This window comes from Onychostoma macrolepis, chromosome 01, assembly GCF_012432095.1.
Source record: "Onychostoma macrolepis isolate SWU-2019 chromosome 01, ASM1243209v1, whole genome shotgun sequence".
NCBI lineage: Eukaryota > Metazoa > Chordata > Actinopteri > Cypriniformes > Cyprinidae > Onychostoma > Onychostoma macrolepis.
In genome coordinates, this window is record NC_081155.1 from 14,394,044 (window position 1) to 14,419,586 (window position 25,543).

General features: G+C 35.6%; 3 protein-coding genes across 5 annotated transcripts; 1 reads left to right on the top strand and 2 right to left on the bottom strand.

Annotated features, from left to right (window-relative positions):
• Nucleotides 1-913: 913 nt before the first annotated feature.
• LOC131543668 (uncharacterized) lies at nt 914-2,057 on the bottom strand. Its single transcript, XM_058781251.1, has 3 exons — nt 1,852-2,057; nt 1,656-1,688; nt 914-1,509 (listed from the first exon to the last, which is right to left on the bottom strand). The coding sequence occupies exons 1-3, from the start codon at nt 2,018-2,020 to the stop codon at nt 914-916; spliced, it is 798 nt and encodes a 265-aa protein (XP_058637234.1). The 5' UTR covers nt 2,021-2,057.
• A 1,444-nt stretch (nt 2,058-3,501) lies between these two features.
• On the top strand, nt 3,502-14,742 carry pkd2 (polycystic kidney disease 2). 3 transcript variants are annotated; one of them, XM_058786547.1, is made up of 15 exons: nt 3,502-3,755; nt 4,058-4,439; nt 5,494-5,607; nt 6,142-6,275; nt 6,371-6,621; nt 6,710-6,934; nt 9,546-9,774; nt 9,891-10,061; nt 10,152-10,333; nt 11,135-11,255; nt 11,348-11,568; nt 11,655-11,772; nt 12,011-12,171; nt 12,283-12,430; nt 12,893-14,742. In XM_058786547.1, the coding sequence occupies exons 1-15, from the start codon at nt 3,750-3,752 to the stop codon at nt 13,118-13,120; spliced, it is 2,691 nt and encodes an 896-aa protein (XP_058642530.1). In that variant the 5' UTR covers nt 3,502-3,749; the 3' UTR covers nt 13,121-14,742. The 3 variants fall into 3 exon arrangements, with proteins under 3 accessions (XP_058642530.1, XP_058642522.1, XP_058642540.1); XM_058786539.1 differs by having other exon boundaries at nt 3,506-3,755; nt 12,008-12,171; XM_058786557.1 differs by having other exon boundaries at nt 3,507-3,751; nt 12,008-12,171.
• A 120-nt stretch (nt 14,743-14,862) lies between these two features.
• On the bottom strand, nt 14,863-25,514 carry abcg2d (ATP-binding cassette, sub-family G (WHITE), member 2d). The gene is made up of 16 exons (XM_058786568.1): nt 25,422-25,514; nt 25,026-25,256; nt 23,726-23,785; nt 23,397-23,511; nt 23,086-23,238; nt 22,727-22,884; nt 20,417-20,568; nt 20,135-20,236; nt 19,608-19,858; nt 17,810-17,892; nt 17,463-17,552; nt 16,710-16,834; nt 16,385-16,539; nt 16,207-16,296; nt 16,029-16,114; nt 14,863-15,620 (listed from the first exon to the last, which is right to left on the bottom strand). The coding sequence occupies exons 2-16, from the start codon at nt 25,235-25,237 to the stop codon at nt 15,473-15,475; spliced, it is 1,980 nt and encodes a 659-aa protein (XP_058642551.1). The 5' UTR covers nt 25,238-25,256; nt 25,422-25,514; the 3' UTR covers nt 14,863-15,472.
• Nucleotides 25,515-25,543: the final 29 nt, after the last annotated feature.

Here is a 25,543-nt window from a genome sequence, read left to right on the forward strand (position 1 = left end):
CGGTGAGTCCCGCCTCTCAAGCGGCAAGTCTCCGCCTACTAGACCATCTGATTGGTCGGAATGACTTTAAAGCCGATCGTGATTGGACAATTGAGAAGTCGCTCTTATAGCCGTGGAAACCAAAGCAAACAAGTATCAGGTCAAGGGAGGGACTTGTCGGAAGACATGCAAGGGAAGAAAATAACGCAGCCAATCAAGTTCTGTTTTATATTTTGCTTTGTATATATAAAGTCCCTTTAGGCTACACAATTTGTATGGACCCTACTGACCCAATACAAAATTAAAGAATTCATGTAGGCTGTTAATGTGTGTGTGTGTGTGTGTGTGTGTGTGTGTGTGTGTGTGTGTGTGTGTATATATATATATATATTTATTTTTTTAATAAATAAAACAAATTTTAGGTAACCATCTCTTTTACATTTTTATGGTTTTTAATATCACTGCTAGTAAATTTATGTATATTTGTGTTTAACTTAAAATTAGCTTGTATTCTTTATTCATTGTGTCACTGTTTAACTGTATATCACAATTCTAATAGTGTTTTGCAGTTACATACTTAGATCACATAGTCCTGTGATGAAGCACATAAAAACTGTCAGAAATGGCATTTGTATGAAAAAGTGGAAGAATTAATGTCACCTGCCATGTTTAGTGATTGAATTTTTATTAGAGACATGCTTCATAGTGGTACAACACAACTATATACCAAAATAAAAATAAAAAAGTTATACAATACAATGATTTACAATGTGTACACTCACTGTAAAAATCACCACCTCCACATTGATATAGGATTTATTGGCTAAATTGTATGAAGCCTATGTTGAGCATGCGGTAAGGAAGCAGTTGGCTATTGACGTGAATAGTTAAATTAGCATGAGAAGAACATTAGTCTAGTGCTTTGCCCTGCACCTTAAACACAGCGAGAAGAAACTGAACTTCCCTCGGTCCTCTGAGTGGCCAACACTCCCTGATAAGATCTGAGAAAGTTGTAAAACGAGGAACTTCCACTTTTGGACACCTGCATAGCCATCGCAGGCCTGCCCATTACTGGCTTAACCACCCCTGGCCCTTTATTATTTTGCTTTCCCTGGTTGCCATTAGAGTAATCCTGAAGTCCTTTAGGGAAAATTCTCATTGTAATTTGCACTTTCCCACACACCACCCTAGGTTGGCTATTAACAAAACTGTTTACTCCCCCTGTATAAGGTCCAGAGACCACCCCATTCCCTTGAGAACTGCGAAGTGTGGGCAGCTTCCTCATGTGTAGATACAGCTTCACAGGTTTACCATAGTACACCCAGCACTGGTTTTTGGACGGTTTTTGGGGGGTCGGCACTGGCTTAACCGTGTTTGGTACTTTATTCATTGTGGTTGTTTGTGCAGCAGAGGTGGGAAAAGGACTGGCCGCCTCATATTCCACACAGTCACCGTCTCGCTCCTCATCCTTTGGTGTAACTTCATAACCTTCTAGAAGAACAACATCCTCACCTGAGCGCTTCTGAAGCTCTGATCAACAGAGAACAATTGGGACTAAAATTCAGTGGATCTGCCATTCACAGTCATAACAAACAAGTGGAGATGTATGACACATTTACATATGTTAGAATGAAAGAATTTAGTAAAAAAATTCAGAATGGGACTTTTGTACTTACTGCGCAGATCTTTGCGGCAAATAATATTTCTACCTGTGATATAGCACACATGAATTTTAGTTTGAAAAAGCATCAGAACTACTTCTGATCAATTCATAATTTTAGCATAGGTTTAGCTTCAAAATTAAGACTAAAGGAGGTCATTGATACAGTTAAGCATAAAAATATTAATGTAAACAAGTTTTCAGAAACATACCTTCTGTATTATACGGCTGTGAGGTGAGAACAACCAGTGCAGCAAGCAGTCCAAGAGCAATGTTAACATCCATGGCTGCAAATGAAGCAAAGATGCTGTCAATGTGCCTTTTATATATTTTAAACCTGCCCTTGTGGAGCGCCACAAATTGTGAAATCACCTGAGGCATTGACTAAATTACTTTATTTGTTAGAAAAAAATACATTTTAATTATGTCTGAATATCTTTTGAGACTTAATTTGCATGTGGCTGGAGTGTTTGCTGTTCTAACAGGTGTTGGGAGTTGATTTCACCACTGAGGAGCACAGATAAATAAGTTGGTGACCTGGATCTGGAGAAGCAGGGGCACTTTTATGCGGAGGTTAGGTAACCAAATGTTTCTACACATGGTAACTCCCAGGGTGGGCTTGAAATCAAGGAGGAACTTGCAGACAATGGAGAGATTTGGGCAATGGTGTGACATGTGAAAATGCCAGAAACAGAAACAGTTGATTCAAATGAAAAATATTTACTTCAAACTCACTCTGATCATAATCGGAGAGATACATTTGGACTTGTCTGAGGCTGCAAATGACTCACTGAATATCCCTTATGGCAGAATGTGGTAGACTTGCCATGGTATGCCAGAGACCAGAAAAACAAAAGACTTAATTGCATACTGAACAACTGAATGAGTCTCATATTCCACACAGTCACTGTCACTGAGTGCAAATGGAACCAACAACTGAGTGGTTCTGACACACCAATGGAGATACCTAATGTATGTATATAACTGTGTGAATTGTGTAAATGTTATGCTTTATGCATGTCAAAGTCAGTCAAAAGTCAAAGTTTTTAGGCCTATATGTCACATATACAACAAGCAGTAGGCCCACTTATTGCCACATTTTTACAAGCACACCACTGAAAGTAATTCATTTTTAGAATAAAATGAATTATTTAATACTAATAATTAGGCATAATTAGTAAAGCATGACCTTAATGACCAAATTAACAGATTTGTCATAGTCACCCTACATGAATAACAGAAAACAAAGGTTCCAAAAGAGGGTTTTCCATCGATGCCACTGAAGAAACACTCTGAATTCCCTCAAGAAGCTTAAAGTGAACAGTTCTTAAAAGAACATTTTTTTCTTAGTGTAAAAAAACAATTGTTTAATGAAAAGGTTCTTCTTAGTACTTGGAATGCATATCTCTATATTAAAGTGAAACGTACCATTATTTGTATATATTTATAATATTTAAAACTTCTGTGGTAATTAACTGATATATAGCCTAGGTTGATACAGCAAAGATAAATGGCGAAGTCCCTAGAATAATACAACATCTCACTTGCATACAGTCGTAAAGTTTTTTTATTAGATTTTTTGATTGGTTCAGCCAACTGTCACTCAGACTTCCGCATCCAATCCTAGAGAGGGGGCGTCATCTTGTTGCCTGGCAGCAAGAGCCGCAAACAACGACACACTTTATGTGTGAATTCGCATAGTTTTAAAGCAGTTACAAAATGTAACAAATTTAGGCTTATATTCTCTCTTTTTGACCTAATGATACAAATGTATGGCTATTTTTTTAAACTTTTTTAACCAATTCACAAATTAATTTATAGATACGTAAACCATTTACAAAATTACGTCTTTAATTATTTTTTATGATTATTATTATTATTTATTAAAAGCGCGTTTTAATGATTTTGTGAGTGTCAGTGAGAGTGTGGTGGACAGAAAGGGAGGAGCCGCACTAAATAAGGGTAATGTTGAAGTTTCCAGAGGTTGATGTCAGTGTAACTGGATTCCTCCAGTCTGGAAACAACTGGGAACAAGATGGCTGAGGGTGGACTGGAAAACTGCTTTTCTAAACTCTCACAAAAGCTGGACTGAAGCCACCCAGAGAACAACATGCAAGTATAAACTATTCTTATTTTTCGAAGCGTCTCTTTTTCCAGACAAATACCTTTCTGTGATTTTTGTTGTTGTATGAAGTTTTCACTCGGATTTTCTCGCGCATTTCTATTGCATAACATCGCAAAAGTGGATTTGTAGTTTTAAAAAGCTGAAAAAATAACTATTCAATAACTTTGACTTTATGGAAATCAAATTCGAGACTCTTTGAATTAACGTTAGTGTTTTGAGTTTTGGCATCACTTTGCACATAGCCAGCTTCCCAATAACTCAGCAACTAAAGTGAAGACTTTTGTTTATGTTAGGTTACTGTAAACGACACGATGAGCTCCAGTCGCGTCCGTCCTCAAGCACCGCAGGCCCAGGCGGCATCCGCATCCTCTCCGCCTTATGAAGGGATCGAGATGGAAAAAATGCATCATGAAGAAGTGGGCCTCGGAGTGCCCGATGAGACCCCCTCTCCACCCACCTCCAGCTCCAGACAGGCATGGAGCCGGGATAACCCAGGGTTCGAGCCGGAGGAGGGGATGATGGAAGCGGACTGGCCTCCGGCGAGCCCCGGCCGGAGGTCTGTGTCCACGGCGTCCAGCAGCAGCATCAGTGCGCGGATCAACAGAGGACTGTATCCAACTCCACCAGCACAAGAACACAGCAGCTGTGGGAAGAGGATACTGGAGAAAATGAGAGGTAAAACTTTTGCTAGGATTTTTGTGGTTATGTTTCACTACACTGAAAATGTCCACACAAATATGTGACCCTGGACCACAAAACCAGCAATCATAATGGTCAAGTTTTTGAAATTGAGATTTATACATTATCTGAAATCTGAATAAATAAGCTTTCCATTGATGTATGGTTTGTTAGGATAGGACAATATTTGCAATCTGAGGGTGAAAACTATTGAGAAAATCACCTTTAATGTTGTCCAAATGAAGTCCTTAGCATTGCATATTACTAATCAAAAATTAAGTTTTGATATATTTACGGTAGGAAATTTACAAAATATCTTCATGGAACATGATCTTTACTTAATATCCTAATGATTTTTGGCATTAAAGAAAAATCAATAATTTTGACCCATACCCATGTATTGTTGGCTATTGCTACAAATATACTCGTGCTACTTATGACTGGCTTTGTGTTCCAGGGTTACATATAGTAAAACTTGTAATAGCCTTGCGAGGATGAGTTACACTTTTGATAAAGTTGCCTTTTCAGAAAGGGCCAAGATAATGTCTTAAGTGAAATGTAATAGGGGTCCTATTTATAATTTGCTTAACTAAAGCATTCCAAAAACATGTATCATGGTTTCCACAAAAATAATAGGCAGCACACAGTATTCAGCTGTGACAGTAATAAGAAATGTTTCTTGAGCAGCAAATCAGCATATTGGAATGATTGCTGAAGGATCATGTGACACTGAACACTTGAGTAATGATGCTGAAAATTCAGCTTTGCATCACAGGAATAAATAATATTTAAAAATAAATTAAAATAGAAAACAGTTATTTTTAAAAAGCAGTAATATTTCACAATATTACTGTTTTCCTTGTAACTTCTTAAGTACCTCACTATGAAATAAGGGTAAAAAAAAAAAAGTTGTATTTTTAGGGTTAATAGTTAGTCTGTATGATTTAATTATGACTTAATCTTAATTTGTAAGTGAGAAGTGTCTAATTATATAGCCAGGTAAACATTATTTTGTGAATTAATGGAAGATTTATTTCTTGATCTTTTTCAGTGCTGTGGGATACCCGTCTTTTGGGTGAGAGCAACAGTAACAGAGAGATGTATCTGAAAACTGTCCTACGAGAAATGATCACCTACATCCTCTTTCTTGTCACCCTCTGCATATGTAAGTTGAATATCGGACAGTTTCATGCTTGAATATGTTAATGCATACCTTGTTACATTAACATTTTTAATTTTTTTACATTTCCTTTCGTTACATGTTAAGAGTAATAGGCCTTAAAATATTCATCAGATTAAGAATCTGTTTAATTAGAGCATAAAATGTAATGATACTTAAAAAGTATAACATTTTTTTTTTTTTTTAATTACAGTATGAGTTGCCATTCAGCATAGATAATGCATACATTTATGCATTTCAGACTTTTCAGATTTTTAAACAACTTACATTGCATATACAGTATACAGTACATTTTATCAGTTAATGCATCCTTTGGGAATTGAACTCATGACATTGGCTTGTACCATGCTTTACAGCTTGAGCTACATGAACACAAATAAATGCATCCATATTAAAAGTGCACAATATTTTATACAGTGAAACTTTTAGGAGCATCTAACTGCTCTCCAATATGCTCTACCATCTACAGAAACAGAACATGTTATTCTGTTTAAAACACATTATTGATATTTGTTTTAGTAACCTACGGAATGGTGAGCACCAACATGTACTACTACACCAAAGTCATGTCCCAACTCTTCTTGGATACACCGCTGGCAAGCGGAGAACCAACGACCTTCAAGACTCTTTCAACAATGGAGGACTTCTGGAAAGTAATTATTCCACTGACTTTAATGCTTTTTTACAGTATGAAAATGCATATTAGTTCCAATTGCATCACAGATGTTAATGAAAACATTATCTGTAGTTCACAGAAGGCCCTTTTCTTAATGGCATGTACTGGGAGTTCTGGTACAACAACAAGAGCCTCCCAGAAAACCAGAGTCTGATCTACTACGAAAACCTCCTGTTGGGCGTCCCACGTCTCCGGCAACTCAAAGTACGCAATGAGTCCTGTTCTGTCCATGAGGACCTGCGGGATGAGGTTTACGACTGCTACAGTGTCTATTCTCCTGCCAATGAGGACAAGTCACCATTCGGACCGAAGAATGGGACAGCGTATGTAAAAATACACATATATTTTTAATAATACAATAATGACTGATCTTTGGTCTTAAACAGGTTTGTCTACCCGTTTATTTGTCAGGTGGAGGTACTCAGAGGAGAGCAGGCTGGGTGAGAGCAGCTACTGGGGTCAAGTGTCGACGTATGGTGGTGGAGGATATTACCAGGACCTGTCACGCACTCGAGAGAAGTCAGCCAATCAGCTGCAGGAGTTAAAAAACAACCTCTGGTTGGACCGTGGCACCAGAGCAGTGTTCCTGGACTTCTCCATCTACAATGGCAACGTTAACCTGTTTTGTATTGTCAGGTAATGAACTGAAGTTGTGTTACTATAAAAATGATTAAACCAAGAATACCAAGTATTACATTTTTGCTATTTATTCTGCCCAAGCCTTTAACATACAGACTCCATTTAAACCATCAAGCTTTTTTTGTAAACCTTTTATACTTGTACTTTAAAAAAATATTTTTATGATTAAAGTTTGAAAATCATCCATTAATAGTTAAGGTTTCATGATGGATTGAGTACTGAATTGTGATTGTTTTCTTGTTTGCATTTGTTTAACGTTAATATATCATTTAAATTACTATTTAAATGAAAATTAACATGCAAATAACTACATTTTTAATAGGTATTTTATATAATAAATAGTGCTGTCAAACAATTAATCGTGATTAATCGCATCCAAAATAAAAGTTTTTGTTTACATAATATATGTGTGTGTACTGTGTATATTTATTAAGTATATATATAAATACACACACATGTATATATTTAAGAAAAATATGTTGTTTATATATTAAATATATTTATATATAATATAAATTTATGCATGTAAATAAGTAATACATGTAAATATTTTCAAATCATACTGTATGTGTATGTATTTACATATACATAATAAATATACACAGTACACAAACATATTATGTAAACAAAAACTTTTACTTTGGATGTGATTAATCGCGATTAATCATTTGACAGCACTAATAATAAAATATAGCCTAGCGTAGGTTTAACATTCTTCCACTTTTAACATACAGACTCCATTTAATACTTATAAACTACTTTTTTTTTTTTTTTTAAGAAATTTAAGTTTTAAGAAAAATTTTTAGGATTTAAGTTTAGCATTTGCGATGGTGTAATTTGCCTACCAAGTGAACGTCGCTTTATTGTTCTTCCCAAAGAGGCACAAAATCACTTTCACGGACTTTTACATTAACTGTTCCCTCCTAATGACCTGCTCAACTCAATCCCAGCAGCTGAGTCCTTAGCCATCTTCAATAATCGGCTAAAAACACATCTCTTCCATCTTTATTTGACCCTCTAACTCTAGCACTCTCTATTCTAATTCTGTTAGACAAACAAACTTGTCCCTTGCAGACTTGCACTCTATTCATTTACTGCTTTTCTAGTCTTTTTATATTCTATCTGTTTTCTTTTCATTTATTGTACAGTTAACAAAAGCAAAAAAGGGCTCTAACACTAGCTTGCTCTATACTTTTTCTATTCTGTTTTCTTTTTATTTATTATATAATTTAAAAAAAAATCCCTTGCTACTTGTACTGCATTAGGCCAAATGAGACTTGTTATAGCACTTGCATATCGTTGCTCTTTTGATGATTTTGATTGCTTCCGTTGTCCTCATTTGTTAATACTAAATATTAGTGGCTCATACTATTTTATAGCATGAGCCACTATTCAATTCAATTCTGTATATTATTATTTTTAAGGAATTATGTAGTTGTTTAATTGTATACACTTAATAAATATCCTAATCAACTCCTAACCCTAAACATACACGTTGGTAACCCTCTTGAAATATTTAACCTAATTTATTTCAATATATTCTGGTTTTAAATTCAGTTTTCTTGGAAAGAAAGACTTTCTGAAAGACTTTGTAAAGAAAGAAGTGTCTGTGAGAGACTTCAGTTCATTAGCCGCAGTGCTTCACGTCTGATGTGTGACACACTTAAAGTGCAGTAAACGGTAAAACAGTTGCGTACAAATTAGTGTGATTATTAGTACTTTAATAAATGTAAAATAATTAAAATACAAATACTAATTTACAACATCCAGCAGCACAATGAACTGTTTTGCACAGCTAAAAAGGCTTAATGGAGATTGCTGACTCCCCCACAAACAGTTCACGCTAGCTCTTACATTAAAAATAAGATGGAAAGATAAAAAATGAGTAGTTTCCATGGATCTAGCCTTTGCATCTGTTTGTTTGATGTTTGAATCAGGTCTCCTCTGTTGGAGTAGATAGCGCTGTCCCAAAAAATAGGGTCCTATGCAGTCCTAGAACTGCAGCCTCCGGTATAGAAGGAACATTGGGTTGTTTTTGTTCAGACCAATGTGAAAATCGACCCATGTTTTTAACCTGCAAACACGCAGAGCTGTAAATGTGAACTGGTGGATCGATAAAAAGATAATTCATTATAAAAATCTAAACAGTAAAACGTGTTTGTATGTTATTTAATTAATATAATATTTTATTGATAATAATTGTTTAAATTAATATAATATTTAATACTTTTGACTTAAAAAATGGTTTAAAGGCTGAAATGTGAAGTGTATCATTTTATAAAACTTTTTTTTTTTTTGTGAAAACATCTATCTGAACTGTAAATCATGCTTTTTGCAGTCATTTTCCAGTTTAATAGTTTAATAGACATTGCCCTACCCTGCTCATATGGTATTCATTTTATTTGTGCAGGTCTTAAAAAAGTCTTAAATTTGAGCTTAAAAATCCTGCAGCAACCCTGTTTATGCATGTCATGTGTAGGGATTCGTAAATGTTAAATTGTTATTTTACGCAATAAAATATAGCATAGCTTTAGCATCCATGCTTTATTCTTCTTGACTCGATATACAATGTTTCCTCAAAGATCTGCCACTGACTGCTTTGCTTTAGGTTACTGGTGGAGTTTCCAGCCACGGGGGGCGCTGTGACCTCCTGGCAGTTCCAGACGGTGCGTCTTATCCGGTACGTGTCCAGCTGGGACTACTTTGTGGGGATGTGTGAAGTGGCCTTCTGCCTCTTTGTGCTGTATTACCTGGTGGAGGAAGTTCTAGAGATCCGCCTGCATCGTTTGCGTTACTTCAAGAGCCTGTGGAACTGCTTGGATGTTCTCATTGTCGCAGTAGGTCAAAGTGCATAATGATAGATTTTGAGACACGGCTTACTCCAGCCAATGTCATTTGTGCTACTGACTATGACACTTTCGGTCTTTGTTCTTCTTGTTCATCACTGTCACAGCTCAGCGTTCCAGCCATCATTATGAACATCTGCAGAACGTCAGCGGTCAGTCATAGACTTCACTTCCTGCTGGAGAACCACAGCACATACCCCAACTTTGAGCCGCTTGCTCGCCTTCAGGTTCACTTCAACAACCTGGCTGCCATCATTGTCTTCCTCTCATGGGTGAAGGTGAGGTCTCGTCTCAATATTTGACTTGCAAAAACTATTTTTTGTTGTTGTTTGTTTCATCAAAATACAGCCATCTTGCTTTTCCCACAGCTTTTTAAGTTTATTAATTTCAACAAGACCATGAATCAGCTGTCCACCACCATGTCACGCTGTGCCAAGGACCTGATGGGCTTCGCTATCATGTTTTCCATTGTGTTCCTGGCCTACGCTCAGCTGGCGTATTTAGTGTTTGGAACTCAAGTCAATGACTTCAGCACCTTCCAGGCCTGCATGTGAGTTTTGGAGGCATCTAAATAACCAAATATGTACTTAGAATATAGTATTATATAAATAATAATATGCAAAGATACACGAAAACATGACAATAATTAGTTGTTAGCTATTTAGAAAAATTTTATGCGAGATTGAAATCATCATGCATACATTCTAAATGCATGCTATATATCTTATTGTTTATGATTCATCCTTGTATGTTTAATTTTTACATTTTCTAACTTTTACCTTTTTTACTTTTAAATTTTACAATTATTATTTTTTTTGTTTAAATAAAATGTAATTTAATTAGTCCCTGCCTTACGTTTTTTTTTATTTATTTATTTTTATTCAGATGTACGTTAAAAACAAAGAAGAACAGATTTGTCGCTGCTTGCTTTCGCTACTGCTGTTTTACCACAACTTTAAATGAGCAAATCATAAAAAGTGTCACTTTTCTTTTTATAATATACTTTTTACTTACTTTTTATTTCTGAAAGAATATTTGTTTTCAGTTATTCATTTAATTATAACTCAATACATTTAGTTAGTACTTTTAAAGGGATAGTCCACCCAAAATGAAAATTCTGTCATTATTTACTCACCATCAAGCTTTTAATACGGAAAGAAAATGCAATGGAAGTCAATGGGATATCTTTTGTGTTCAACAGAAGAAAGAAACTCATACAGGTTTAGAACAGCTTGTAAATTATGAGAGAATTTACATTTTTGGGTGAACTGTCCCTTTAAGACATTTTGGTTTTTAAATATTTTCATACTTTATGAATATTATTAATATTGGTGGTTTCTGTTGCTCACAGTTTCACACAGTTCCGGATCATTCTGGGAGATTTTGACTTCTCAGAAATCGAGGAGGCCGACAGCGTGTTGGGGCCGATTTACTTCACCACCTTTGTGTTCTTCATCTTCATGATTCTACTGGTAAACACAACAAGAGGAACATGACATAAATCAATAAATCAATCTTAAATTTAAAAATGCTAATGTTTTACTGGGCCTTTTGTTTTGTTCAGAATATGTTCTTGGCCATCATCAATGACACTTACTCTGAGGTGAAAGCTGACATGGCCCAGCAGAGGTCGGAGATGGAGATCACAGACCTCATTAAGAAGGGCTACAACAGAGCGATGGTCAAACTCAAGCTGAAGAAGACCTCCATCAATGACATCCCAGACAGTTTACACCAGGCTGCAGGCAAACTCAGCTTTGATGAGCTCCGGCAGGACCTCAGAGGGTGAGAAACATTTACCCCCACTGTATGATACAAATGAAACCCTTGCAACTATCAGTGTGAACCGTTTTATATGCATTTGTACACAGAAAGGGCCATTCGGATGCTGAGATTGAAGCCATTTTTGCTAAGTATGACCTTGACGGAGATCAGGAACTGACCGAACACGAGCACCAGCAAATGAGAGATGACCTGGAGAAGGAGAGAGTGAGTGAAAAACTAATGCTGCAGGATGTCGCATAAATGGTTTTGTTTTTTCATTTGGCAGACACTTTTATCCAAAGCAATTTAGATTGCATTCAAAGTTTTCTTTGCGAATTGTACCCATGACCTTCAGAGCTATAAAACAAAATCAAGAACACAGTTAAAACATGTCAAATAAAGGAGCAAATTGCTAAATTACACTGGAACGGATGCTTAGTATCTCTTCAACACTCGCCAGGAGGACTTGGATCTGGAGCACAGTTCGCTGCCCAGGCCAGTGAGTGGGCGGAGCTTCTCGCGCAGCCAGGACGACTCCGAGGAGGACGATGATGAGGACAGTGGACACAGCTCTCGTCGCCGTGGCAGCAGCTCAGGGGGTGTATCATACGAGGAGTTCCAAGTGTAAACATCGCCATTCACTTAAAATCTTTTAGCTAGGATTACATTTTCACAATATATTGAATGTTACAGCTCTAAATAAAAAGTTTTTTTGTATTTTTTGTGGCCCATCAGGCTTGTGCGTCGAGTGGACCGCATGGAGCACTCCATCGGCAGCATCGTGTCTAAGATTGACGCCGTTATCGTGAAGTTAGAGGCCATGGAGAGAGCCAAGATGAAGAGGAGAGATGTGCTTGGACGGATCCTGGATGGAGTCATGGAGGTGATGATAAAAAAGTTTATATATTTATTAATACATTATACACACCAGTCAAAAGTTTTGAATAATTAAAATTAATCAATGTTTTTGAAAGAAGTCACTTATGCTCACCAGGCTGCATTTATTCGATTAGCAATAGAGTAAAAAAGTAGTATTGTGAAATGATTACAATGTAAAATAACTATTTTCTATTTTAATTTATTTAAAATGTAGTTTATTCCCAAGATTTTAGAGCATCATTACTCCATATATACAATATATTACTGTCAAGTTGCATTTTTGCTTTTTGACAAATTATTTGTCAGGACATGGAGATAACTTGTGTCGGGACTGTGCTTATGATTCCCCAAAAATGCTTTCAAGACAGTAGGTTTTGGGACACAGCTTTAGTCATTTTTATGTTTAATTGTGGATTAGACCAAAATATCGTAGCATACATTAAGAAATAGAATTTGATTCTCTCAGGACGAGAGGATGGGCCAAGATCCAGAGCTGCACCGAGAGCAAATGGACAGGCTGGTGAGAGAAGAACTGGAGCGCTGGGAGTCTGATGACACCATGTCACAGGTGAGCCACCATCAGGCCACTCCCATCATCCCATCTGCTCAGCTCCGCCCCCGCAGTTCCTGCTCACCATCCTCGCTGTCCAACGAGGGCCCAGATGCTGCGACCAGTGGGGCCGCCCACATGTGAAGAGTTTTGATTGTAAAAACATTCCTACAGATCATGAAGTCCACAATTTGTTCTCCAGTGCCACGTCTGGTGCAGTGCACTGGGCAAAATTTACTAAAACAGTATTAAAGGTCCGCCCCAAAGCCACAGCAGCAGAGTTAAATAGTCCTGCAAAAAGCTATTTATTTGGGTTTCTTTATATTAAAGTTAATTGGGGCTTTAAGATAATTATTATTTTTTTTTTTTATGTGACAAGGAAGTTCTAAAACACGGTTTCATAATTACTTAATAAAGATACATTTTTGAGGATATGCTAATGAAACAAATTAGATTTTAGGGTCAGTCAGTGGCAGCATAGCTTTGATTTGCCTGTATTTAACATGTGTTAACCAGGTACATTTAAATGTATTTTGAAATTGAGGTACATTTAGCTTTTTCCAGTAAATTTAGCTATGATTACTTCTATTTAGTATATTATTTCCCATCAAGCTATAACTAATTTACAGTATGCATTGATCCCAAAATTTCTCTTAAACCATTTTCATGGCATAAGCAATGGCATCTAAGCAAAAAAAATAAAAATTAATATATCTACTGTATGTGAACCTTATAGTCACTAAAAATCATCATGTCACCATTTGGTTAGAAGTCATTGTAAAAATGGCTTGGAAAAGTATCATAATATCATAAGTATATTTTATATCACATTTTTTGTACTGTATCCTGTTATAGTTGAATGCACTGCTTACAGTGTGGTTGAAATGCAGTATATATTAGATATGCATTATGCTTTCACTAACCTACAGTATTAAAGTCCATTTTCATCAGTAATGAAGAAACCAGATGGAAAGCTTACAGTAATGAATATAATGAAGGAAATAATGTTCAACAAGGATCAGTATCTTTATATATATATATATATATATATATAAATATATGATGGAATGGAAGAAATGTATGAAAATAGCTATTCATACACAAAACAATATACCTTATAATGCATCTCTCACATGAAAAGTTAACATTCATAATTTTCAAACAATGAAAGTGGTCACACAATGCTTTTTATATAAACTATGTATTGGTAATGAGCTTTGGTGCAATTTTCCCTCGGTTTTTTGGTTTGCTTTACATAATTTGCAGTTCAGTGTGGCATGTTTTGTTAAACATATATACTTAAATTTATTTTGAATAATTCTGATTCTTAAATCATTTTGATACTTTTTGCATTTTTAAACAAACTTCGATTTGGAGTGCATCTGATTTCATGGGAAACCCATGTGTATTTTTCTTAAGGTAGGATTTACAGAGCTTTTCATGATTCCCTAAATGTAAAGTGTATAGTTTCTGCACAACTAGCATCAACAAACTGAAAAATAATTATAAATATATGGTCAAACTGGTAGTCACTTGTGCCAAATGTGGCAGATGTCTTAAGTTGGGTCGCTCAAACAAATCAGTGTTTGGTGTTGCTAAAGAAGCAGAAATTACACACTTCTTCCGAAAGCTTAATAAAAATGTCAATGTGTTTTGTTTTTTTTTTGTGCAATTTCCTCTGTAACACTTTATGGTACCTCTATAGTTGGCAGATTCTTTTACAGTTTAATATGACAGTCATTCAAAATAAAATCCATTCAGACTCATCATGTGCTCATTATTTGGCTTGATCCCAGTCATAATGCCCTCTAACAAAGCTACTGTAAGATCCATACAATAGGGATATTGTGTAGTTATCAGCAGTCACAAAGTTTATTAGCTTTTATCTGTGGTTTTAGCACAGCAAACAGTGTTTTCAGTTCTCTCGTTGGCTGTGGATTAGGCCACATTAAGACCAGTTACACGGATTATGAAGGAGCGAGTCGTACCAGGCCTGTGACTGAGGGAACAATGAAAGAGAGGTGACAAAATATTTACATTTAACTTGATTAATAAATCATTTCAGTAAAGGTAACATAATATAACCTTATGAAACACTCTCATTTAGGATCTCTTATTTTTTACTATAATGTTACGATGTAATAGTACACTAACAAGTCAACATGAAACATTAACAGCCCATTTTTTTCTTCTAATGTGATACCTTTGCACAGAATAAGAAAAAAAAAATGTAGGGACACATTGATTACCAGAAAAATAATGTGAACTGATTAACTACTCACAGTAAGACCAGTAATGTGTATTTGTAAAGTAAATAGCGCCAATATTAATATGACTTTTACAGTCTTGAATTTGGGATAAAATCAGTATTGAAAGAAAGCACAACTATTCCATCTACATTCATCCTTACTGTAAAGGACAAAATGATACTGTAAGACAGCAGAATTGAGTGTGCTAATGTGCGATGATTCATAAAGCTAACATTAATCAGAACATTTACGAGAGCTTAGGAATGAATCTGAGCTTGATGTAAGCGATGATGAGAAAAATCAAAGTCATGACTGTAAGTGCTATGTGGTTGTGCCATAAACACCAGGATGAGTAATCGATTCCTTGGAATGTCAGATGCTGTTCTCCTGTGCACCTGTAAAATATAATGTAGTAGAAGATTACACGAAAAAATCTATTGTATATATACACACTACCATCATACTGACACCAAAACATTTGAATGAAATTAAACTAATTATGCTCTTAAACTAATTAGTAGGGTTGCAAAGGGGTGGGAAATGTCCGGTAATATTCCTGAAACTTTCCAAAAATTCCCGGGAAGATTCCAAAAAATCCTAGAAATTTTCCAAAAATTCTGGAATGTTTCCAAAATTTACCACCTTTTTGTAACTCTACTAATTAGTAAGATAAAGTGGCATAGTTAGGTGGCACTACTTCCACGCCAACCCTACACAATTATAAATATTTCTAAGTGCAAAACCAAACTTATTAGAAGACTGGTAGTTCATATATCACCATATATACATATATTTTTACATACATGAAGATGTCAGCAGCAGGGCTGCTCATCACGGCAGAGACATTCCCACAAAACTTCAGCCCCACAAACTCATTTATCTCCAACGCCTGTATAGATCATTTGACATTCCTCAACATTAAAATATTATCTCCACAGAAAGTCTTTTAGTCACTCAGATGTAGAGACCGAAGCGGAATACCTCGAGTCCATAGCGAGGGATGCTGAGGTACTTCAGCCAGGACAGCCAGTCCATGATGCTCTTCAGGTTAACCAGCAGACCAGAGAAGATCTGGACACACATGCAATTCAAGTTAGAAGAACAGGCCTTCTCTGCAGTAGAAAGACTTGTTCTGAAGCATGTGAACGTGTGAACTTGCCATCATGAAGATGAAGCTGATGGTCATGAAGATGTTGGCCACGGCCACCACCGATTGGTCGGCTGAGATGGCCATGGTCATGGATGCAGCCGCGCAAGAAACCAGAATCACTGTCAACATGAAGATGAAGAACGCTGCCACTGTGGGTTTTAACCCTGCAAAACAAAGATTTCAACATCTTAGAACACTGCAAACATGCATGCAAAGACACATTAAATTAAAACTGTAAATTAATGTTTACAGAAAACTGGTGGATCTTGCAATTGAAGTAAGCGATTAAGAAATTATGCACTGTTTCTTTAAGGTATAATCACTTACAACATACCAATCATGAAATAAACAACACAGGTGAAGAGTATGGTGGGGACTGTGCGCTGAGTGATGATGTCAGACAGGATCTTAGACAGGAAGTAGACAGACACTCTGTAGTATCCACTTGTGTATTCATGACTGCAAAAAAGAGTAAATAAATAACATGCTAATTTACACTGCAGAGTGCATATAAAAAAAAAAGGTGTTCACACAGAATGAATCACAGAGATCAAGTAGAGAAATAATGCAAAAATAATGTTAGAAACGTTAAATTATGTATATGATTTTAAAATGTATTTCAAATATAATTATATTTTCATTTATTTGAATTATATTTTTCATTTTTAAATTGTATATTTATTATATATTGTAATACAAATTTTAATTATAATAAAATAAATGATAAAATAATTAAAATAGCAATAATAATAAAAAAAAAAAACATACTCTCTAATGGCATATTTAAAAACAAGTTTAAGGCTGAACTAAATGTAGATGCAGAACCAAAACTGCATCAAAGCAGCTTTTTGATATTAGGGACTGAGCCAGTTTTTTATGCAGCACTGCATTATTACAGATAATTTAGAGACCCCAGGATATGCAAAAACGGAAATAAAATCACTCGCAATAACTTCTCAGTTTCTCATTATGCATGTGTGGTTATTTGCTTGAAAATATACAGTACCCCAGCATCTGACACTCCGTAGCAGCAAATAAAATATTTCTCGAGCCTTTCTAAATGTCAAACAGGTGTTGAAGCACTTACATAAACAGTTTGCGCTCGGTGATGAAGAGCTCGGCAGCCGAGAGTGTGCTGAAACACTGATTCGTTGTGATGAAGAACAAAACACCAAACCTGAAAAGAAAATGGTGACATTTGCATTTAACAGTATAATAGTATTTATGTACAAAGTATGTAATTTTTTTTTTTTGCATTTTTTAAGATAATATCATAGGTTTTACGCCAAGTACAGGATATATAGAAATAGTACAGGATTTGTGTACTTTGTCCAGAATAATGTGAAGCTTTATGCACAGACACACACATACACAGCTTTCATAAAGGCATTAAAATAAAGTTACTCAATTCCATTTACTTAATGATTAGCTCACCTGTTTTGTATGCCACTCTGGTCATCTTTGACTCCATAGAAGATTGCACCAACAATGGCAGCCATGAGGGTCGTGACAGCCAGCTGCCAAAAATAAAGATCATAATTCAAGCAGTGTGCTTTAAAACTGGTAATAAATGATTTCAATGTAATTGACACGTGAACATGCTTTCATTAAGATATTATTTTGAAGGTAAATATAGAAATACGCCAAGAAAATGCATAGGAAATAACTACTAGCAAATCAAATAAACCAGTTACACAAATTGAACATCTTGGCATCCACACATAAACGGCTGAGTGTGATCATTTATTCAATAAAGGTAATAGGCAGATGGAGTGACAGTCAGCGAGTTTGACAATAATCTCTTGACAGCTTATGAGTTTCTGAGCTGTGTGAAAGTCGTTCCCAGGGTAAAAGGCTAAGCAAATACAGCAGAGCTGTGGATGGTAAACCACTCTTCACCCCGATGTCGAGGCGTCAGCACTAAACTAACCACCATTCTGTTATTTCTCCACACATTGCATGGCCAGAAATCATATCACTTCAGATCTACGAGGCGGGGAGATCCAGATCACAACAGTCACCAAATCCGCTTAGCTTCGACTTCGAGAAATTAGTCGAAAGCCTCTAGGAGCAATCAGCTGTTAATAATTTGTAAATCGAGGACTCCTCTGATGGTATTTGGTGGTTAATGAGCATCTAAGTCTCCAGAAAGTCTCTTTTGAGGAAATTCTGGTGGTTGGGAGAGAGGGAATAAATCTAAACCATTGGGCAATAAATCTTTGTTTAGTGCAATCTGTCCCTACATTCCTTAAGCTGAATGCTTGAATCTCATGAAAACATGAGCTGGTTACATTACAAAAGAAGTAATTATGGTCAAACTTTATTTTAAGGTCCAGTTCTCACTATTAACAAACCATTAACTATGACTTGCCTCAATTAACTCCTAATTTGCTGCTTATTTATAGTTATTAAGGTAGTGGTCAAGTTTAGGTATTGGGTAGGATTAGGGATATAGAATATGGTTATGCACAATATGTGCTTTATAGATACTAATAAACAGCCAATATTTAAATAATTGGCATGCTAATAAGCAACTAGTTAATAGTGAGAATTGGCAACATACTAAAGTGTTACCGGAATTATGTTTTTCATTAAAAAGATGAAGTCTATATTAGAACCATTAGATTTAGATGATTTCACATTGTAACATTATTTTCATAATGATTTAATTTTGTTACCGTCACTCTCAATTTCCATACTATAATTGTCAGTACTGCAATACAGGAATAAGATAAAAAATACTGGCAAGCATAATTGTATTGCACTACAAAGCAGAACAAAATAGAAGGCAGTACAATATATACCATAAATATTTTAACATTTTTCTGGCATTACAATAATAGGAATTGAGAGGAAAATACAAATACAGAAACTAATGGACCTAATAACAGGCTTTATTTTCTTTATGCAAAATATAATTTCATATTATACTAAAAAATCATTTCTATTTTGATTTTGGAGTGATATAGAAATGGTATAAAATTAGAAATTATATTTAAATTATAAATCTAAACTATTTACATTTTGATGTATTTTGAAATACATCATTCTTTTGGTTTTGGGGTGCATTTATATATTTTGGGGTCACATTGTTTTAAAAGAATAAAATAAGAAATTCATTTCTATTTTTAGAATTTTTATATGTATATATAATGCTTGTAAATAAAAATGTAAACAGTTTGGAGGAAGGTCAGACAGACAGATCGTAGCCATATAAACAGTGGTACTGTACCTGTGCTACTGAAGTCTGTGGGTTCAGCATTAGATTCCAGAAGGTTCTCCACAACACCCAGTGGAGCTGGTGGAAGAACGAGCTGTTGTAGGTGATGGTGTGACACTTGGCTCTGATGTTGTTGTCTTTGGCCCGGGTGATGCGCTCTAGCTCAGCTTTGATGCTCTGTGCATAACTGCAGCTTTTGTACTTCTCCACCAGCTGATCCTCAATAGACTGCTGGCTGACGGCAGCCACTTCAAACTCTAAATCTGCCAACAGTATTACACATAATGTGTAAGTTCATATAAGTGATACACAATTCATAATCTACACTGCTGAAGACAAATTGTTGACAACACTAATAATATATGAACCCAACAGCTTTTATCTTTTTTCTAAAAGTTTTGTAAATGCCTTTTAACTAGAAGCAAGACGTGTTATTGGCATTTGTTGGCATGTTTTGCATTACATATCTGATGAGGAAATCACTAAACAAGCGAATCTGGTTCCTCAAAATCCATTTAAATAGAAATGTAACCAAGTACCTCCATTATTCTGAATCTTTGTAATGTTGACAGCTGCAGAGCTGCCATTAATGATGTCCAAGAAGAAATCAGCTGGGTTATTATGAGCTTCACAAGCATATCCTACAATATCATATGAAGAAACACCATTAAGATAAGAAATATTAGTATTTAAAATATTGTATTTCTGTACAACATTCACATCTTTTGACACCTGACAGGTCAGCTCTTTGAACTACTAATATTTTAAACAGATTAGAAACTTTTAGAGATTTTAGTCATTGTATCTGTAAATTATTCTACCAATGTTGGCAAAGTAGTCTAGAGCATCTTGAGCGGGTCCGTGATAAACTTGTTTGCCGTTGGCCAGCAGGGTGAGGCTGTCGAAGAGCTGGTAAATGGAGTATCGCGGCTGATGAATAGACATGATGATGGTGCGTCCCTGACCAGCCATTCTGAAAACAAACAGACACAGGGTTGAGAGGTTAAAACAACATTACTTTTTTTTTTTTAGTTCTTTCAAACGATTCATCTTGATTAATCGCATCCAAAATAACAGTTTTTGTTTACATAATATGTGTGTATACTGTGTATATTTATTATGTATATATAAATACAAACACATGCATGTATATATTTAAGAAAAATATTTTGTTTATATATTAAATATATTTATATATAATATAAAATATAAGAATATAAAATGTATATAAAAGTACATATTTTCAAAATATATACTGTATATGTGTGTATTTATATATACATAACAAATATACACAGTACACATACGTATATTATGTGAACAAAAACTTATTTTTGGATGCAATTAATCGCTTGACAGCACTACTTTTTTTAAGGAAATTAACTTAGGAAATTAATATTTAATTATAATTAATTTCGGTAACACTTTATTTGAAGGTGTCCTTGTTACACGTTACATGTACTTACTATTAAAATAACAATCAATTATGCATAATTACATGCAAGTAACCCAAAAAAAACCCTGATCCTAACCATACAGTAAGTGCATGTTGTTAATTAATAGTACTCAGTTCTTAAAGCTGCAGTCCGTAACTTTTTTTTGGGTTAAAAATGATCCGAAATCAATATTTGAGCAAGTACATAACCAGCCAGTGTTCAAAACTATCGCCTTACTTTAGCCCGATTCACAACGGTTAGCTTATAATAATGTTTTCTAATTTGAGTGGTACGGGTAGGTTTTCGCGGGAAATTCGAGCATGGCACTGCGTCATTACGTCACGTCTGTAAACATAAAGAAGTTGTCCCGGCTACTAGTGAGGATCCTGCAGGTGACGGAACATTTATAGCCTTTTCTCACAGCAGCTGGAATAAATAAATGTATCATTTTGATGGCGGATTGTAATCCAGAAAGGATTATGTGTTTATGAAACTAAATTATATTCCATTCTGATTACAGATAGCCTGGGATTACACAAGATTTGCATTTTAAAGAAAACCAGTTCGAAGGGAGCATAGTTTGCTTTTTGGGTTAAAAGAATTTCTTAATATGAAATTCAAACGGTATGACAATTAAGATATTATGCTGTACAGAAATTGAAATCTACACGCTAATACACACTATATTAAGTCACGCAATGCTGATTTAATATTGTTAATATGAATAATTTGAGAATAAAGTATAACAATAATAATAATTTGCACGGTTTGATGTGATATGAGCTAACCGATCTTTAGATTAAATCACCATTGGTAGCGCGATTTATGGTAATGATTTTTTCCTCAGTTGGTCAGAACAAACGTGGCAGACTTGTTACTTGTTCAGATGGCAATATACGGTGAAAATGTTTATTTGGGTCATATATTCCAAGACTTTGGCTAGAATCTGTGATTGTGAAGTACAGTAAACATCCACACGTGACAGACAGCTACACATTCACCTCAAAACATTAGATTCATCCGTGCTGAAGCCGTGCCGGAGTACAGCCCACGCAAGCAAGATAATTCTGCAAGTAACTGCAATTCCAGGTTTTCAAGCAGAGATGGCGACAAAGAGGCAAAATTTACGGACTGCAGCTTTAAATGTTTAATTACACTAGAACACCCTAAAATAAAGTGTAACCTTAATTTAAAATAAACGCTGTTCTTTTGGACTTTCTATTCTTCATAGAATCCTGAAAATAAATGCATCATGGTTTTCAGAAAAATATTAAGCATCTCAGCTGATCATTAATAATATCAGCATATTAGACTGATTTCTGAAGGATCATGTGATACTGAAAACTGGAGTAATGATGCTGAAAATTCAGCTTTGCATCACTGGAATAAATTACATCTTAAATATTTTAAAATAGGAAATTTTAATACATTTTTTTAAATTGTAATGAAGTTTTTACTGTATTTGGGATCAAATAAAGCCTTGGTGAGCAAAATATAGTTTTTTCTAAAACATTATTTATATATGGATAGATTGGATGGATGGATGGATATCGAACTGACCCCAAACTTTTGAATGGTACTTTATATGATAACTTGCATATCTCAGAAATGGATACTGAAAACTGAAGCTCAAACAGTGGCTGCTTCATTTTACAAATTAATTTTTTTACAATGTCTGTATATGAATATACAGACCTCTTCAGCAGCAGGAGCACAGAATAAGCCGTACTAGCGTCCAGACCGGTGGTGGGCTCGTCCAAAAACAGCACAGAGGGGTCTATGATCAGCTCCATCCCAATGCTGGTCCTCTTCCTCTCGCCACCTGAGATACCTCGGATCAGCTGCGTGCCCACCTGTACAGACATACACTTATGGTTTATATCCTTTATAATGGGATACTAGTCAGGTTCTGTGGAATATTGACATGAAATGTCAAGCAGTTTCTTACATGCTATAATTCATTCCAAAAAGATGAATAAAAATGGTGAATAACATGAAGACCAACTACAGAATTTATATATACACTACTAAATATATTATATATACTATTTCACCTTTGCATCAGCGACTTTGTTGAGGCCCAGCTCTGAGATGAGATGGGTCACTCTCGCCTCTTTCTCTCTTGGACTGATTTGGGAGGACACACGTAGCGCGGCTGAGAAACAGAGGTTCTCTCTCACTGTCAGAGTCCCCATCACTATGTCATCCTTAACACATAACCATAAATGTTGTAGATAATGTATTGATATGGTCAGCAAGAAAACTTAATTCAGAATCCCAATATACTGTCCTACACCTTATAAGCATATAAGCATCAAAAACCTTTTAAGATCTCACATCTCAATACAGTGATCATGCATTGTACCTGGACAACATAACCAGAAAGGCATTTGAAATTAGGCGGCTGTAGGGCTCCATTGATGAGAACTTCACCAGAAAGACCTGCAGGATCCTTCCGGGCTGCGAGTACATCCAAAAAACTGAAAGAGAGAGAGAGAGAGAGAGAGAGAGAGAGAGAAGAGGACTCCATTTGAGGATGATAGTAATGTTTCATTAGCATTCATCTAATTGATTCCGCATTACTGTCAGAAGATAAATGTCAGGAGAGATACTCCAAAAGCTTGTTAAACAAATCCGGAATCCATTTGGCACTGATATCTTATTAAGATGTGTAGAAGTCAAATAGGTACTCACGAAGATTTGCCACTTCCCGTAGGACCCAAAATAGCATTTAAACCAGGTCTCATGATCCCACTAAAAAGGGAGATAAAAATTAGATTATGTTCATGTCACTTGCTATGGAATTCATCAGGCGCTGGAGAAAATGAGGCACACTTATTGCACAGTCTAAAAGTAGAGTGCCATGAGCAAATGCAGCTCATCAAGCAATGAATCTGAATGTCACTGCATTGCTGACGAAACACTTACTAGATTTGAAATGCTTATAAAACTATAATACTGTTAAAACTAGGTCATCTAGGTGAAGCGGTCTTTTAAAGAAGTCTTTTATTAGGTCAAGATCACACTTGACTGCATTTAACCCTGGTGGTTTGTAAGCCAAGAGATCAAGAGATTAGACTCACAAACCCATTCATAATATCATATAATTGACACTAACACTATACAGAAGAATGTCCAAAGAAACTATGCTCTTGGCTCTGGGAAATGTCAAGCTCATTTAATGCCTTTAGAAGCAGAATTTTGGTTTTCTGCTCTCCATTGTTCTGGTGAACACATGTTATGCAGCACGTGTAAAGGTAAAAGGGTTTTATGCATCTTCATGCCACAGGAGAATCTATTGATGTTTCTTTTATGTCACAAGAAACCTTTTATATGCTTCATATGACAGAGGAGAATTTTCTCTGTTTCTGTGAGGCCACAAGAAATGTTTAGATGCCACTGTACAAAGTTTTATGTTTTTATTTTTATTGATTTATTTTTTATGCCATGGACCCCTAATCACATTGTGAAGCAAATATATTTGCAGTAGTATTTATATAAAATACAGTATATAAGTAACGTTCTTGAACACATGTACATGGCAAAGAAAGAGAAAATGCTTCACAAAATGATACATATTTATTTATGAACTAGGTTGTCAATAAAATAGTTACAATGAACTGAATGATTTGAAAGCAGGACAATGCTACTTACTGCCACAGGAGAACCTTTATAAATTTCTATGTTGTCATAGAAGGTCTTTTGATGTCATAGAAGAACCTTTTTGAATTCCTATGTTGCCGTAGAGATAAAGTTCTTATGATGTCATAGGAGAACCTTTTTTTTAATTTCAATGATGCAAAAAGAGAATATTTTAATATTCTTATGTTATTGAATACTTGAATAGAACCAATACAATGATGTAGAAAAGGTTGTAAGAACATTAGAAGCTCAGCTGAAAATGATGCTGAAAAGATCCAATGGAAAATGAAGAGAGTAAATGAGCCCTAATCATTATTCATTTGACCTTTTTGTCTGTGTGATATTGACTCACTTGAGGTCCACCAGAATCTCTTTATGGACTGTTGTCCTCCTGCAGATGGGTCCGCTCTTCTGCTCCACTCTATAACGGATGCTGTGGAAACTGACAGTAGCTCCATGTTGCTTCTTTATGAGCTCCATGGCGATGACATTTGACCCAGCCATGCCATTTCTGCCCGGCTCCTCAGTGATTTGATCATGCTCAAACACAGCATTATCAGTCATCTTCTGACAGGTTTTCTCCCTTAGAAGACATGCACAATATGAAAAAGAGAAGAAATGTGCTTAATTTGCATGTAGGTGCAAAAACAAACAAAAAAAATGTTAGTTGCACTAAAATAAATATTGCATAAGCTTCAATTTACAGTATTAATACAACATAGGTGAAACATTAGAGAAAGATGCTTACCTCCTCACGCCGCTGCAGTGACCGCTGGACGTCTGGGGTTTAAGCTCTTCTCAGGAGTATCAGATGGGGGAAAAATTCAGATCTGACTGTGCTTGAGGCGGTGAAGCAGAGATCTTATATAG